Source organism: Cimex lectularius, unplaced genomic scaffold, assembly GCF_000648675.2.
Source record: "Cimex lectularius strain Harlan isolate CLEC.00 unplaced genomic scaffold, Clec_2.1 scaffold14, whole genome shotgun sequence".
NCBI lineage: Eukaryota > Metazoa > Arthropoda > Insecta > Hemiptera > Cimicidae > Cimex > Cimex lectularius.
Window position 1 is genome coordinate 2,998,766 of NW_019392637.1, and position 18,373 is coordinate 3,017,138.

The 18,373-nt window shown below is 33.5% G+C and overlaps 1 protein-coding gene across 5 annotated transcripts in view; it reads right to left on the reverse strand.

Moving 5' to 3' along the window:
• Positions 1-18,373, reverse strand: part of LOC106671933 (E3 ubiquitin-protein ligase Zswim2-like) — a 67,297-nt gene that overhangs the window by 13,743 nt on the left and 35,181 nt on the right. For all 5 annotated transcript variants that reach the window (XM_024226610.1, XM_014402928.2, XM_014402926.2 and 2 more), the window contains one exon: positions 1,050-1,159. In XM_024226610.1, coding sequence (XP_024082378.1) covers positions 1,050-1,159 — 110 coding nt within the window. The remainder of the gene's footprint in view (positions 1-1,049; positions 1,160-18,373) is intronic.

Sequence of the window (18,373 nt, forward strand, 5' to 3'; positions counted from 1 at the left end):
GTATATCACTGGGCTAGGCTTTAAAAAGAGAAGAACATAAAAAGAAAATCCGTTCTGCTGGATTACCAGCTGACCTTGAACTGTTATTAAAGCTTCATCAAGACACCTAAGATCGTTTGCACATCGACTTATAAGTCTCCTTGTCATTAAACTTAAACAAGGACTTCAAAAGAACTTGGGACTTCGTGAGGTCACTGAGAGAAATAGGATCTGATCTCGGGTGACAGGATATTTGGAAGGAATCATCAAAAACAAGACTAGAACTCCCTTAAAAAAGTAGGAATGGCCGTTTGGATCCAGTTTACAGGTGGAACAATACCCAAGGTGTTCAATCTCCAGGGCAGGGACTTCGTCAAGAAAGTTTCGCAGACCTGGTACGCTAGAGGTGGAGTGAGGATTGTTAGGAGCAGCAGGAGAGGATACTACAGGTCATATAATGTAATTTTCTGATGAGTGATAAGAATGGATCAGGTTTGAAGGGTGGTGAGACAACACCCAAGGACTTCGAGTCTCAAAGAGAGGTACTTCGTCAAGAAATTCCTGCCACGACCTTCTACCTGATCTGGTACAGCTGAACTCGATAACTCAGGATTGTCAGGAGTGGCTGGAAAGGATACTGCAGGTCATATGATGTGATTTTCTGATGTCTGATAAGAATGGATCAGGTTTGACGGGTGGTGGGACAACACCCAAGGATTTGGAGGCATATGTCCAGGGGCTCAGATAAAGAAAGGCTCAATTTATCATAGAAAAAGGTTACTTCTTTGCTACACATATCATACCTCAAAAACCTTGCATTTTATGCTGTTATTGATCCAGTAATTTTTCAATCAAAGACGATCATAACTTTAACTATTGATCCAAGTCAATATTTAGATTAAGGTCCAGTGGATAGGGTTAAGTTTATAAGTAGGCCTGGGCTTTAAGATATCCTGGGATTATTTGCACTGGGTTTGTAGAGAAGGCTAAGTAAAGCAAGCCCTTGGATCAACTCGAGATCAAAACGTTAGGCTATCGCGAAATGATTTATGCTGAAAACTTGTACTCACTCGTGTCTCTTCTTCCTCTGTATCTTGGGCAGGGACTTGGGCATCATTTTCCTCCTGGGGCTCGGGGAACGGCACTGGACTGCAACCACTTTCCATTTGTCATCCGGCGACTGGAAAATAGGCGATATCGCGTGTTAGCCATCTGAGAGTTTGCATGAGACATGCGTAAGGAAGGCGGGGACGGTCGGCCGCCCCCAGCGCGCCGGATTTTTTTTTTTTTTTGGTAACGGCCGAACTGGGTCTACTTATAAGGGATTATCTGTCAAAAGTCACGTTACGTGGGACGTTTTTCCACGTGGGCGAACACACGTGCATCGTCGTACCAGAACGCGGTCAGAAATGAGGAAGAGCCCGGATGTACACTATGTCCACGTTAATATTTCCAAAATTCGACTACTTTCTCTAAAAGATTTTTTTTTACGTTTTATCAACTTATATTTTTATAGTTATACTCTTTTTGTACATGCACATAGAACAATTTTAAACCCTTAAAAACCCTAAAAGGATAGAAATATTTATATGAAAAGGCCAGGCACCAAATCTTAACGTGTCAACAAAAAGTTCATTTCCAGCAACTTTTGCCAATTTTCTTTCATTACTTTTTATATATAATCTATTTAAATTATTACACAATTTTATATCATATAACAACCCTAAAAATGTCAGAAATTTATATGAGGAAATTAGCCCAGGTGCCAAATCTTAGCATGTAGAGAAAAAGCCCACTTCCAGCTAAATTTTCAAAATTTTTATACTTTACTTTCATGTATTTTGATATATATTCTGTTTAAAAATAATATGTAACACTGTAAAATATTATATCAGGCTCCAAATCATCACATGGCGAGAAAAAAGCCCGTTTTCCATCTAATTTTTCAACATTTTTAGAATTTTTCCATATCTTTTGATAAATAGTAAAAATATAGTTTTAGCTTTGGTTTAAATATAGTATTTTATTTAAAAAAACCTATAAATATAAGAAAATTTATTTGAAAAAAACTAGCCAGTCAACAAATCATAAATAATTTTTCAACGTGTCTATAATTTATTGACAGATTTTTATTTTACCTTTATTACAGCATGTACCAACTTTGTCACATAAAAACCCTAAAAATACTATTAGTTTATACGGGAAATCCTAGAATCTCAAAAACGTTCCGTTTTTCAGCTAATTTTTCGACAATTTTATAATTTATTCTACTATATTTTGATGTGCAATTTGTTTAAATATTGCATTGCTTAATTTTATTTCGCATAAAAACCCTAAAAATATAGGAAATTTGTATGAGAAAACTAGCCCAGTCATAAAATCTTAAGATCTGAACAGAAAGACCTTTTCCAGTTATTTTTTTCCATTTTTGTTTAATTTATTTTCTTTCCTTGTTTATGTAATTTGTTTGAGTTGAATGTTTAGTTGTTTTATATTGCATAAATTGCATGCGATGTGGATGATCTTAGATGACCACTACTAGCCCATCTCCCCTTCAATTAATTAATGTTTATGAAAGGTATTGGTTAATATAAAAAAAGTCAGCGTCACGAGCGGGATTCGAACCCAAGACCTTCGGCTAAATACGCCGCTACTCTACGACTTGAGCTATCGTGACTTCGATCCGCTCGGACTACAACTTCCCATCTCAACCTCACCTCTCGAATTTTCCCTCCTTTTTGCCATTTTTCAAATGCCGTGAAATCGATTTGATTCTCGGCGACAAATGAAATGGCCACGGAGAGCTTTCGTGAAGATCCGTCCGATTGACCAATTAACATATTTCAATTAATTAACATTTATGAAAGGTATTGGTTGAGAAAAAAGTCAGTGTCACAATAGCCCAAGTGGTTGAGTAACGGCGTATTTAGCCGAAGGTCGTGGGTTCGAATCCCGCTCGTGACGCTGACTTTTTTATCTCAACCAATACCTTTCGTAAATATTAATTAATTGAAAAATGGGGAGTAGGTTGGCTGGATTGATCCGTATCTTAATCGTCCAATGGTCAAGACGGGTCGAAACAGTTTCAGCGAATTTGTCAAAATTGACAAAACCACGTCGATCGTGGTACGCTGTAAATCAATCGTACAAAGTTCGGCCCGTTTCGCTTTCTGTGCTTCTCCCGAGGGCGCAGACCGTCCAGCGTTGGCCTGGGGGGGGGGGGGGCTCGGCTTCGGGAGGGTTTATAGATTGACGTATTTAAAATCGGTTAGAAGGAAGTTTCCGGCCTTCTGGGGGAAAAGGGGGCCGGAGGATGCGCATTGGGCCGACGGGGACTTACGGGATTTACATACGTTGGAGGACACGAAGAGAGTTCGGGAAGAGGGCCGAAGGGGGAAAAACAGCGAGGCGATACGGCCCCATGGCACGCACCAAGACTAACACATAATTGTCGGAACTTCTTGTAATTAAATAAATAAAAAGACATCAACGTGTGGAAGACGTGGAAACTATTAAGAAAGACTACTTTTGAAGAAAAGACTAAAGACAGTACAACTAAATTTGAAAAGTAGGGAAAAGTATAAAATATTTTTATTTTTTAAAATCTCAATTGTCTAAATATTGTATATAAACACAGTATATGAATAAAACTATATGAAAATATATTATACAAATGGAGAAAATGTTATGGGTGATTTCTCGAAAAACCAACATTTGGAATGGAATAGGCTTTTTCAGGTGTTAACATTTGGTGACTGGTCCTATTTTTTTATGAATTTCATAACTGCAGTGTGTAAACAGTGTACATATAAAAATATGCGGAAATAAATTATAAAAATATAGAAAATGTTTATGGAAATGGTAGTTTTCTCGAGAATTTGGTGGAAAAGATATATTATTATAAATATTATAGAAATTATATTTTTAATGTTGTTATGTAGCAATAAATATTGTTTATAGATAGTCAGTAAATAAAACAATAAGGAAATAAATATATAAAAATGTGGAAAATGTCGATGGAAGTGGGAGATTTTTCGAGATTGTAACATTTTGTGGAAAAACTACTCTTCTCATAGAAACCTACATATACATTTAGGTTTTCAGGATCTTTATGTAATAGAAAATTGGCAAACATGATATTTATACAAATTATAGATAAAAATGTAGATAAATATATTATAATAACAGTATAAAACTAGATGGAAATGGGCTTTTTCTCGACATGTCAAGATTTGGCGACTGGGCTAGTTTTCTCATACAAATATCTGATTTTTTAGGGTTTATATCTGCTATAAAATTGTGTAATAATTTATTTAAACATACAACATTGAAAAATACCTGGAAACGGGCTTTTTCTCGCCATGTAAAGATTTGGAGCCTGATATTTTTTTCGTATTTTTAGGGTTTTTATAATTATCTCAATTTGATAAACGTTGTGTATAAACAGTCTACATATAAACTATAATAAAATGAATTAAAAAAACATAAAAAATATTTATAGAAATGTGTGGTCACTACCTTTAATGATTATTTAGAGACCGTGAGATGCGGTCTGGTGTAACGTAGGTCTTAGAAAAATATTTTCTTTATCGTGCGACGTTTCGGTCTTTATTGAGATCATCGTCAGGGCCTTGTATTGCCTGCATTTCAACAAAAAAGGTTTTCTGATTAATAGCCGATGCAAGTTTCTTTTAATTACTCGCGATGTCCTTCGAGAACCTTTTTGTTGAAATGCTGCCAATGCAAGGCCCTGAAGATGATCTCAAAAAAGGTCGAAACGTTGGCACGATAAATAATGTTTTTCTAAACCTACCTCACACCAGACCGCGTCTCACGATCTCCAAATAATCATTTATTAAAAATTGTAAATTTCTCGAGATTCTAATATTTTGTGGAAAAGATACTGTTCTCATAAAATCTAATTGTGTTTTTATTGTTTTTATATAAGAGAAAATTGTTAAATACTATATTTTAACAGACTGTATATAAAAATTTAGGGAATTAAATTATGAAACTGTTGAAAAATTATCAGGAAACTTGGAGATTATTTGGTGACGTCCTATTTTCTTACATAAACATATATATTATTAGTGTTCTTATGTAGCTTAAATAAGTTAAATATTGTTTATACATAGTAAATAAATAAAACTATATGGAAATAAATAATAAAAATGTGGAAAATGTTGATGGAAATGGGTTATTTTTCGAGATTCTAACATTTGGTGGAAAACCTACATATACAATTAGATTTTTATATAATAGAAAGTTGGGAAATGCGACATTTAAACCAATTATATCTCAAATATAGGGAAATCTAATATAAAAACTGGAAAAACTAGATGGATTTTTCTCGACATATCAAGATTTGATGACTAGACTCATTTTCTCATATAAATGTCTAATATTTTTAGGGTTTTTATGTGATATAAAATTGTGCAATACTATATTTAAACAGATTACATATCAAAATATAGAAAAATAAACGAATAAACTATGCAAAAAAATAGCTGGAAATGAACTTTTTGTTGACATGTCAAGATTTGACGACTGGGCTCATTTTCTCATATAAATATCTCATGTTTTTCGGGTTTTTATGTGATATAAAATTGTGCAATACTATATTTAAACAGATTACATATCAAAATATAGAAAAATAAACGAATAAACTATGCAAAAAAATAGCTGGAAATTAACTTTTTGTTGACATGTCAAGATTTGACGACTGGACTAGTTTTCTCATATAAATATCTGATTGTTTAGGATTTATATCTGCTATAAAATTGTGTAATAATATATTTAAACAGACTACATGTCAAAACTTTTTTGAACTTTTTGTTCACATGTTAAGATTTATAGTGAGGGCTAGTGTTTTAGTATAAATTATCGTATATTTTTAGGGTTTTTACGTGATATAAAATTATATAATGCCATATTTAAACAGATGTATATACAATTTTAAATTATTAAAATGTCGAAAGATTACCTTGAACTGGGATTTTTGTTGACATGTAGGGATTTGGTTACTGGTCCTGGGTTCTCGATAAACATATATATTTAGTGTGCTTATGTAGTATTAATTACTTAAATATTTTGTATAAATATTGTCTAATTAAAACTATATGGAAATAAATAATAAAAATGAGGAAAATGTTGAAAGAATGGGTGATTTCTTTAGATTCTAATATTTGTTGGACAAGCTACTCTTCTGATCATAGATACTTATATATATATTTTTAGGTTTTAGGGTATTTTTAGGATTTTTATGTAGTAGAAAGTTGATAAATACAATATTTAAACAGATTATGTCTAAAATATAGAGAAATATATTATAAAAACCGGAAAAACTACGAGGAAATGGGCTTTTTCTCGACATGTTGATAACTGATAAGATTTGATGACTAGGCTAATTTTTTCACGTACGTTTTCGTATTTATTTATTAAAAATTGTGTAATTCTACATCTAAATTCGATTGTATATAAAAGATAACGAAATAATTTACATAAAACTGGCAAAAATAGCTGAAAATGAACTTTTTGTTGACATTTGAAGCTTTGACGGCTTTACTATTGTTTTCATATAAATTAGTTAAATATTGTTTATAAATTTTATAAATATAAAAATAAAACTATATGGAAATAAATTATAAAAATGTGGATACTGTTGATGGAAATAAGTGATTTTTCGAGATTCTAACATTTTGAGGAAAAGCTGCTCTTCTCATAGAAACCTATATGTACATTTTGGTTTTTAGGATATTTTTAAGATCTTTATATAATAGAAAGTTGGGGAATACGATATTTGAACAAATTGTATTCATAATATGAGGAAATATATTATAAAAACTGAAAGAAACTAGATGGAAATGGGCATGTAAACATTTGAAACGGGCTATAATTTTCTCATTTAAATTTCTGATATTTTTAAGGTTTTTATGTGGTAGAAAGGTCCTACATATTCTGTATAAATAGTGTATATATAAAAATATAGCGAAATAAATTATAAAAATGTGGATACTGTTGATGGAAAGGGTAATTTTTCGAGATTCTACCACTTGGTGGAAACGATACTAATGTCGTATAATCTAATAATGTTTTTATGGTTTTTATATGATAGAAAATTGTTAAATACTATATTTAAACAGAATGTATATACAAATATATGAAAATGTTAAAAATTTAGCTGGAAATGGACTTTTATTGATATTACATTATCAATAAGATTTGGTGACTGAACCTGTTTTGTCACATATATTTTTAGTGTTCTTATGTGGTATAAATTGTTAAATATTGTTTATAAAATAGTGGATAAATAAAACTATATGGAAATTAATTATAAAATGTTCACAAATTTGGTGGAAATAGGATGTTTTCGAGATTCTAGGATTTCGCAGGAATGCTACTTTTCTCTGATAAAATAACTGTAATTTTCTCATATAAATTCTCGAGATTCTAACGTATGGAGGCTGAAATCGTTCTGTTTTATGATTGCTTCTCATTTTATGAACGCCAAAAAAAAATCGAACTGATACAAAAATGTGATTTTTTTTGTTTTGTCTTCGGCCCTTTGTTCTTTTGTTTTTTGAAACAATTTGAAAATAAAAATTATTATAAATTTGAATATTCCGTTTTTTTTAATTGATACTGTTGGCCAATCCCCCCCCCCCCCCCCAATTATTATAACATAAAGTTTGCCCGGGCGAAGTTGCCATCAACATTATACTTTCTTTATTAAAACACCCCCGCCGGGTGAACTATGGAATTAATAAAGTCTATTCTTAAACCGGGGAGGCCCAGTGGAAGAAGGAAGTTTCCGATAAAGTTTCAAACCTTGCATAAATATTTTAAAAAGTTCCCTTTATACTTCTAGTTTGTGATGCTTTCAGTGAGTCGCGGCGGTCCGGGGGGTCGGTCCTGGCCGGGGGTGGCCGCGCTTCTGGAAAATCCACCCTGCGATTCCGTTTTCCGCGCGACCCTCGACGTCCGAAGTCCGCCTAAGCAAATTAAGTCCGCTAATTTTGACCCGGGGGGGACTCGGAACGTGACGCGAATCGGGCTCAGGTCGACCGTGAAAATCGCCCGGGAAACCTGGGAAATTCGATTCGGACCGGGTTCAAATTGTCAACAGACGTTGGATATCCTAGGTGCAGAGGGCGAGCATGAAACTACCTTAAATTTAAATAGTGAAAAAATGTAAAACCTAGAAAAAACTAGTGAAAAGTGAAATTGAACCAACGTGTCAAACTATGTCCCAAGATTTGGCAAACTTCTGCCAAAAGATTTTATTTTTTAAGCAATATTCCTTTGCACTTCATCTACTTGTATGAAATGCGCCTTAATTTATAAGATAAGAATAATATTTAAAAATCCTATTACATAATAATCACAAAAATAGAAAATAGTTTATATAAGTAACACAAAATTATACCTTTTCGAGAAAAAGCCAATATACAACCAGTTTTTCCATATTCTTTAATTTATTTCCACCAATTTTTATAGTTCAACTCTTTCGTTACACTATTCTACAATTTTATATCACATAAAAACCCTAAAATTACAATTAGTTTGAACGAGAAGACAAGATACTCTACCAAATATTAGCATTTCGAGAAAAACCCATTTGCAAATCAGTTTCTCTGTATTTTTAAAATTTATTTCCTCATATTTTTATAGGTCAATTGTTTTATTACAAAATTTTACATTTTATAATATAAAAAAAACCTAAAATTAAAATTAGTTTGAACGAGACGACAAGGTTCTCTACCAAACGTTAGAATCTTGAGAAATCTCCCATTTCCATAGACTATATCCAATTTTAATTTATTTCCATACAGTGTTTTATTATTCGGCAAATTTATATAACATAAAAAACCCAAAGACAAGAAATTTAAATGAGAAAATTAGATTTGGCGTCAAAACTTTGCATCACCGAGAAAAAGCCCATTTCCAGCTAAGTTTTCAACATTTTTATAAATTATTCTATCTAAATAAAGCAATATACAATTTTATCTCGCATAAAAACTTCAAAAGCACTGTCAATTTATATAAAAATAGTACCTCTCCCATGTTAGAATTTCGAGAAATCACACATTCCACCAACATTTTTATAATTTATTTCCACATAGTTTTATATGTACACTGTTTATACAGAATATGCAGCACCTTTCTTTCACATAAAAAATCCAAAATTTAAAGAAACTTAGACCAGGCTCCATATCTTAACATGTCGAGAAAAAGTTAATTTCCAGGTGGTTCTTTTTTCAATTCTCCTAATTAATTTTCCAATTTGTTTATATAAAATCTGTTCAAATGTAGGTTTAACAACTTTTCTATCACACAAAAACCTTAAAACTACTATCAGTTTATATGAGAATATTATGTTTCCCACGAAATCCAAGAATCTCGAATATCTTCCATCTCCAGCTAATTTTTCAACATTTTGTAAAGTATTTCCTTACAGTTTTATAATACACGGTTTTTACACAATATTTATCGTATTTATATCAAGTAGAAAATTTCTCCCACACGAAAACTCCAAAAATATCGTTTAAATTGGAAAATTAAAATACGCACCAAATCTTAACTTGCCAGCTAAATTTTACACTTTTTGTAATTTCCTCTAACATATTTTAATATACATCCTGTTTAAATATACCATTACCCAATTTTATATCGCATAAAACTTTAAAAATACTGTCACTTTATAAGAGAATAGCAGTTTCCCACGAAATGATAGAATTTAGAGAAATCACCCATTGCATCAATATTTGGAAAATTTTTACAATTTAATTCCCTATAATTTTATATATACACTGCTTATATATATGTACATATATACATTGTTTATATAAAAACTAGATGGAAATTGACTTTTTCTCGATATGTTAAGGTTTGGAGCCTGGTATAATTTTCTCATTTAAATTTCCGATATTTACATAGATTTAAGGCGGATATACATCATAGTAGATAGAAGAATGAAAAACCGGGTTGAAAATAAAAGCTGTTGAGAGCAGACCACCAGATCTTGAGCCATATTCAGGCAAATTGAGAAATTCTGACTTATCTTCGCTTTCTTAGGTTTTTTAATAGTTCATTTCATGTTTATTGTCATAGATTTGACCTAGGTATGTTAAAAATAGGTTAAATAAGCAGAAATATTGCTCAGAAATAAAATCAGCTAATATCAGATTGCCGAATATTCGTCCATAACCTGACAGATTTGAAAATCTTACTTTTCCTCGATTTCCTAGTTTTTTAAATAATGTACACACGTCTATTTTTATAGATTTAAGGTGGATATACATCATAGTACATAGGGGAATGTAAAACTGGGTTCAAAATAAAATCTGTTGAGAGCAAACCGCCAAGTCTTGAGCCAAATTTATGCAAATTGAGAAACACTTACTTTTCCTCGGTTTCTTAGGTTTTTAATAGTTCATTTCATGTTTATTGTCATAGATCTGACCTAGGTATGTTAGAAATAGGTAAATACGCCGAAATATTGCTCAGAAATAAAATCTGCTGGGAACACATTGCCAAGTCTTGAGCCAAATTTATGCAAATTGAGAAATTCTTACTTTTCTTCGATTTTTTAGCCTTTTTTAATAGTTCATTCATGTTTAATGTCCTAGATTTGACCTAGGTATGATAGAAATAGGTTAAATACGCAGAGATAAAATCTGCTAATATCAGATTGCCAAATATTCGTCCATAATCTGACAGATTTGAAAATCTTACTTTTCCTCGGCTTCTTAGTGTTTTTAAATAGTTTATATACGTCTATTGGTATAGATTTAAGGTGGATATACATCACAGTAGATAGAGGAATGAAAAACCGGGCTGAAAATAAAATCTGTTGAGAGCAGACCACCAGGTCTTGAGTGAGCCATATTCAGGCAAATTGAGATATTCTTACTTTTCTTGGCTTTCTTAGGCTTTTTAGTAGTTCATTTATGCCTATTGTCATAGATATGACCTAGGTATGTTATAAATACGTAAATATGCAGAAATATTGCTCAGAAATAAAATCTGCTAATGTCAGATTGCCAAATATTCGTCCATAATCTGACAGATTTGAAAATCTTACTTTTCCTCGATTTCCTAGTTTTTTAAATAGTATATACCCGTCTATTTTTATAGATTTAAGGTGGATATTCATCATAGCACATAGGGGAAAGTAAAACTGGGTTGAAAATAAAATCTGGTGAGAGCAGACCACCACGTCTTGAATCAAATTTATGCAAATTGTGAAATTTTTACTTTTCCTCGGTTTCTTAGGTTTTTGATAGTTCATTTTATGTTTATTGTCATAGATCTGACCTAGGTATGTTAACAATAGGTTAAATACGCAGGAATATTGCTCAGAAATAAAATCTGCTGGGAAAAGATTGCCAAGTCGAGAGCCATATTCAGGCAATTTGAGAAATTCTTATTATTCCTTGCTTTCTTAGGCTTTTTTAATAATCCATTCATGTTTATTGTCATAGATCTGACCTAGGTATGTTAGAAATAGGTCAAATACGTGGAAATATTGTTCAAAGATAATATCTTTCGGGAACGGATTGCCAAATATTCGTCCATAATCTGACAGATTTGAAAATCTTACTTTTCCTCGATTTCCTAGTTTTTTAAATAGAGTACACACGTCTATTTTTATAGATTTAAGGTGGATATACATCATAGTACATAGGGGAATGTAAAACTGGGTTCAAAATAAAATCCGGTGAGAGCAGACACCACGTCTAGAGCCAGATTCAGACAAATTGAGGAATTCTTACTTTTCTTCGCATTCTTATGTTTTTTAATAGTCCATTCATGTTTATTGTAATATATTTGACCTAGGTATGTTATAAATAGGTAAATACGCCGAAATATCGCTCAAAAGTAAAATCTGCTGGGAATAGATTGCCAAGTCTTGATCCAAATTTGTGCAAATTGAGGAATTCTTACTTTTCCTCGCTTTCTTAGGATTTTTTAATAGTTCATTTCATGTTTATTATCATAGACCTGACCTAGGTATGTTAAAATAGGTTAAATGCACAGAAATATTGCTCAGAAATAAGATCTGCTAATATCAGATTGCCAAATATTCGTCCGTAATCTGACAGATTTGAAAATCTTACTTTTCCTCGGCTTCTTAGTTTTTTAAATAGTTTTTGCACGTCTATTATTATCGATTTATGGTGGATATACATCACAGTAGATAGAGGAATGAAAAAGCGGGGTGAAAATAAAATCTGGTGGGAGCTGGCTACCAAGTCTTGAGCCAAATTGGTGAATTCTTACTTTTCTTCGCTTTCTTAGGCTTTTTAATAGTTTATTCAAGTATATTGTTATAGATTTAATCTTCATCGGTTCATAATTGATAAAAGAATTTAAAGTAGTGGTCAAAATTGGTGTTTGGTTGGATTTTTTGACAAAATTTTGGCTGTAATATTAGAAAAAACGTGTTTTTTTCGGGGGGGTTTATCGTTTATCCTGAAGTTGATTCCCTTTGGAATTGATGTGTTGTTGGGTTTTGTTGATGCAAGGCCTATGTCGAAGTGTTGAAAAACGCTGGAAACGTCAAAAGCTCGCCGGCCCCTTTGGGATTCTCGTCCGATTTGTTGACTTTCGCCTGGCGATCCCCGAATTCCGTCAATATCGATTCAGGTGCCGGGGCGAAGAACGCGTGTAAAGGATGATTTCCGATCCGAGTCGAACGGCCCGGCTTCCTCAGAGGACGCCGACTACGGATAATCTTAGATTTATGGCCGATCTATACATCGCCGCGCGCAGCCCACTTGACCATCCTTGGTCAACGCCGAATATACATACACGGGTGGCTTGGGGTGGTCGTCGTTCCGGGGGGTGGGAACAGCCCTTTCCACGGCCCACCCTTATTCCGACGTCGTGGAAAATGTCCCGGGAAATGAATTTTCACACGGGGCTGGACGTGGGAAAATTACGCAAGGGCGAGGGTGGTGAGGAAAGCCCCGAACCCCCGCAACCCTTTCGAAGTAGAACCAACATAAAACATGTAAAAGAGCGATGATCCTCTAAAATACAAATTTTGGAATATAGGGGAAAACACAAACTGACTTCGTTTTCGGGTCCCAAAATTGGCCTTCTTTCCACCTGTGGTCAGGGTTTCCAGAAAAATCAATGCATTTCATTCCTTACCTTTTCTTATTTAACAATTTCTAACAAAATCAAGATTAAATGGTAAACATAAATTAAAAATAAATAGAATTTGTGCAATTTATAAAAATCAAAAAATAAATAAAATCACGGGAAAGCTTGGTTTTGAAGTTTACTTGATGTACGTGACAGCGGTTTCCTATAAACGGCAAATTCAACCCCTCACCATTTTTAATTTTGCATTTTCAGGTCAATTAAGGTATAAATAATAAACATTCGTCAAAATTATATAGGATTTAGGTTAATAAACGCGAAGTTAGACCAACGGAACTGGTTGGTTTTGCAGGTTTGTGCTAGTGGGCGGTAGTGGTCTCCTATTGAGGATGAATTTCACTATTTCCTATATTTTTTGGCAATATAAAATCATATCAGAGTCCAATGATAAAAACTGAATATAATTTATCGAGATAAAAGTGAATGAAAAGCCCAAGAAGGCTTAGTTTTTACGATTTCTGTGGATTGGTGGTCGTAGCTTCCTAATCAGGACGAATTTAACCCATCAAGCCTCATAATTATGCAATTTCATAGCAAATACCACAAAAATGATTAAAATTCCCAAATCTGAATAGAAATTATCAAGTTAGAAAGCCAGGAAATCCAACGAACGCTTGGTTTTGACGATTTATGTTCGTGGGTAGCATCTGAGTCCAATTCAAATCGAATTTAATACCTGAGGTAATGTAATTTGGCAATGTAAGACCGAATAACACCAAAATTATTAATATTCGTCAAATCTGAACGGACACGAAGAAGTTAGAATGGCAGAAACCCAAAGGGACGCTGGTTTTGACGATTTGTGTGGGTGGGTGGTGGCAGACTCCTATTCAAGGAGAATTTAACCCTTCAAGCCTCATAATTTCGCAACTTAAAACCAAATACCGCAAAAATGATAATAATTCGTTAAATTTGACTAAAATTATCAAGTTGGAAAACCAAGAAATCCCAACAAACGCTTGGTTTTGGTTATTTGTGTGGGTGGGTGATCGTAGAATTTTCAGGGCGAATTTAAGGTTAAATTACTCCTCACGCCTTTTAATTTGGCAAAGTTAGAACAAATACCCCCAATATTATATTTTTTGTTAAATTCAAACATAAATTATCAAATTTATAAGCACTCGGGCTTGCTTTGGAAACTGAAGAACATCCTCCCTCATACGTACTATCTTATAGTGAGATCTTTTATCTGACGGATCGATTTTGTCGAGTCCATCAGGGAACTGAATTCTCACCTTTTATCCGCATTAGGGCGGGTGTTCCTCAGGGCAGCATACTTGGCCCTTTTCTATTTTCCTTATACACCGCAGATATTCCTACACATGTTAATATTTCGACACACATTCGCTGATGATACAGCGATTCTTCACTGTAAGACACACACACAGTAATCTATTAGTACGACATTTATCACTTCCAACCCTATCTGAAAATCCTCCAAGACGATTGAAGCGAAAGTGGCCCCGAGACCTTCTCATTGTGTGAAGACTGAACAAGATATCAGTGTGAAGTAGTGTTACCACTGGGCAACTTCTCCTACAAGAGCCTCAAATGATAATTCAACATATACGAACATATTTACTTAATACACACTGGTAAATACCAAATAAATGTAATTAAACAAAATTAGAAGGCAAAGAAACCCAAAAGAACGCTTTTAATCGAGAAGCTATCAAAGTGGTGTTACCTTCCTACACAATTCCTCACAGGCAAACATTCCTTTGCGTTTCATGGCTTTCTCACCTAATTATTTCTGTTCGAATTTGACGAATATTTACCACGTTGGTGGTATTTGGTATGCCATTGCTAAATTATGAGGCTTGAAGGGTTAAATTCGTCATGACTAAGAGACTACTACCCACCCACAAAAATCGTCAAATCCCAGCGTCCCTTTGGGTTTCTTAACTTTTTAACTGGCTCATTTCTACTCAAATTTGTCGAATAATAATATTTTTTGTGGTATTTGGTCTAAAATTGCCAAATCACTAACCATCAGGGGTTAAATTCGCCCTGAATAGGAGACTATCACCACCCACCCACTCAAATGGTCAAATCCCAGCGTCCCTTTGGATTTCTTAACTTTCTAACTTGCTCATTTCTATTCATATTTGACGAATATTTTCATATTGGTGGTATTTGTTAGGAAATTACCAAATTATGAGGCTTGATGGGTTAAATTTGCCCTGCATATGAGAATGCAACCACCCACCCACACAAATCGTCAAAACCCAGCATTCTTTTTGGTTTCTTCGCTTTCATACTTGCTCATTTCTATTCATATTTGACGATTATTAATCATTTTTGAATATTTGGTCTTAAATAGCCAAATTCCAGACTGTCAAGGCTTGAATTTACTCTGAATAGGGCACAGATGCCACCAACGAACACAAATCGTCAAAACCCAGCATTCTTTTTGGTTTCTTCCCTTTCATACTTGCACATTTCCTTTCAGGTTTGAGGAATATTAATAATGTGTGTATTTCGTCGTGTTAAATTGCCAAATTATAATAATTAAATATCAGGGGTTGAATTCACTCTGAATAGGGTACAGATGCCACAAATCTTCAATTCTTCGCTTATATGATATTTTAAGGACTTTTCATCTCACTAAACTCTATTCTTTTATGACATATATTTATCATTTAAGCGTTAATGGGTCTGAACTTCTCAATTTACAAAACGTTAGGGATAAAATTCACGGTGTAAAGGGAACCAATGCCACTAACATAGAAAAAATGTTGGAATTCCTCTTTTCCAACGAGTTTTCTTGAATCTTTCTTGTAATAAATCATTTCTACTCACATCTGCCGAATATTAATATTTTTTGTGGTAATTGGTCTAAAATTGCCAAATCACTAACCATCAGCGGTTAAATTCGCCCTGAATAGGAGACTATCACCACCCACCCGCCCAAAAGGTCAAAACTCAGCGTCCCTTTGAATTTCTTAACTTTCTAACTTGCTCATTTCTATTCATATTTGACGAATATTTATCATATTGGTGGTATTTGTTAGGAAATTACCAAATTATGAGGCTTGAGGGGGTAAATTTGCCCCGAATATGAGAATGCTACCACCCACTCGCAAAAATCGTCAAAACTCAGCATTCTTTTTGGTTTCTTCGCTTTAATACTTGCTCATATCCTTTCAGATTTGACGAATATTAATAATTTGTATATTACGTCGTGTTAAATTGCCAAATTATATAATATCAGGGGTTAAATTCGCTCTGAATAGGGCACAGATGCCACCAACGTACACAAATCTTCAATTCTTCGCTTATATGATGTTTTAAGGACTTTTCATCTCACTAAACTCTATTCTTTTATCACGTATATTTATGATTTAAGCGTTAATGGGTGTGAACTTCTCAATTTACAAAACGTAAGGGATAAAATTCACGGTGTAGAGGGAACCATAGAAGAAATTTTGGAATTCCTCGTTTCCAACGAGTTATCTTGAATCTTTCTTGTAATAAATCGTTAAACATTGGTTAATTTTGACAAATATTTGTAGTTTAAGACCAATGTGATCAAAAATTGCCAAATTGAAAAACGCGATGGCGTAAATTCGCTCGGTATAAGAGACCAACACAAATCGACAAATACCGAACAATCCTTGGATTTTCCTTGGCTTTCACATATTGAATTTTGTCAAATGTTTATCATTTAGACTTAAGTTAATAAGAAATTGATAAATTACAATGTCTTAAGAGGTTGAATTCGCCCCAATGGAAAACCTTGCCTCCCCTACACACAATTCGTCAAAAGCAAACATTCCTTTGGGTTTATTGGCAACTTCTCGCTTTTTGTGTGCTTTCTGAGCTTTTTTTCTTAGTAAAATCTATTAATTTTTGACGTATATTTATAGTTTAAGACTTATTGGGTTTGAACTTGGAAATTGACAAACCGGAGTGAAATTTTCCCTGTAGAGTGAACCAGTTCCTCCCACATCGAAGAAATCTTGAATTCCTCGCTTCTATCGAGTTTTATTTAAACTTTCTTTATTATAAATCGCTAAATATCGGTTAATTTTTTAAAAATATTTACTGTTTAAGCTATATTTTGTTTACAAATGCCAAATTAGAACCCTTGATGGGTTAAATTCGTCCTGAATATGAGACTGCTAGCACCCACCCACATTCCATTGAGTTTTTCGGCTTTCTAACCAGCTAATTACTAACATAATCGTGATATAATTGGCGTATATCTATTGTTTGAGTGTAATTTGGTCTAAAATTGCCAAATTAAAAACCGTGAAAAGGTAAAATTTCCGCTATCTTACACAAGTCTTCAAATTTTAAATATTCCCCTCGTTTTTTCTTAACTTTTGTACTAAATAAAATAGCAAGGCTTCTAACCTGTTTTGTCGTACGTTTATCGTACAGATCAGATGTCTGAAAATAGGTAAATTACACGGCGTTAAGGGTTAAATTTGCCCTGTATATGAAACTACTACAATCCACCCCCACAAACTCGTCCAAACCAAGAATCCTTGGATTTTCCTTCCCTTTTATCTCGCTAAATTGTACTCACTTTTACTTACATCTCTATTTAACAAAATAAAGTAGAAAGTGAAGCATCTATTATGATTAAAAGTTAAGAAAAAGATAGGAATGCTAAAATTTAAAGGTTTGTGTGTGTAATGGCAGTGGCGACTTATACAGGGCGAATTCAACATATCACTGCATATTTTTTCCCAATTTAAAATTACACCAGGCTTAAATGATAAATATTCTTCAAAACTGACCACTAGTTAATGATTTATTGCAAGAAAAACACGGGAAAAATCGGATGGAAACGATGAATTCGAGGTTTTTTCAATGTAAGTGGCAGTTATTACCTATACTGGGGTGAATTTCACCCCTCACCGTTTACAATTTGCCAGTTTAAGACCAAACATCACAAAAATGATTATTATACATCCAATTCGAAAAGGAATAATCAAGTTAGAAAGCTAAGAAACCCAAAGGAACGCTAGGTTTTGACGAATTGCGTGTAGGGGTGGCAACGGTTTCCTATTGGGGCGAATTTAACCCCTCAAGATATCAACCCAACTCTAATTGATAAATATTTGACAAAATTCAATAGAATTTAGCGAGAAGAAAACTAAGGAAAAGCCAAGGATTGTTCGGTATTTGACGTTTTCTGTTGGTAGGTGATGACAGTCTCTTATACCGAGTGAATTTTCTCCATAGCGGTTTGTAATTTGGCAATCGTCAAATC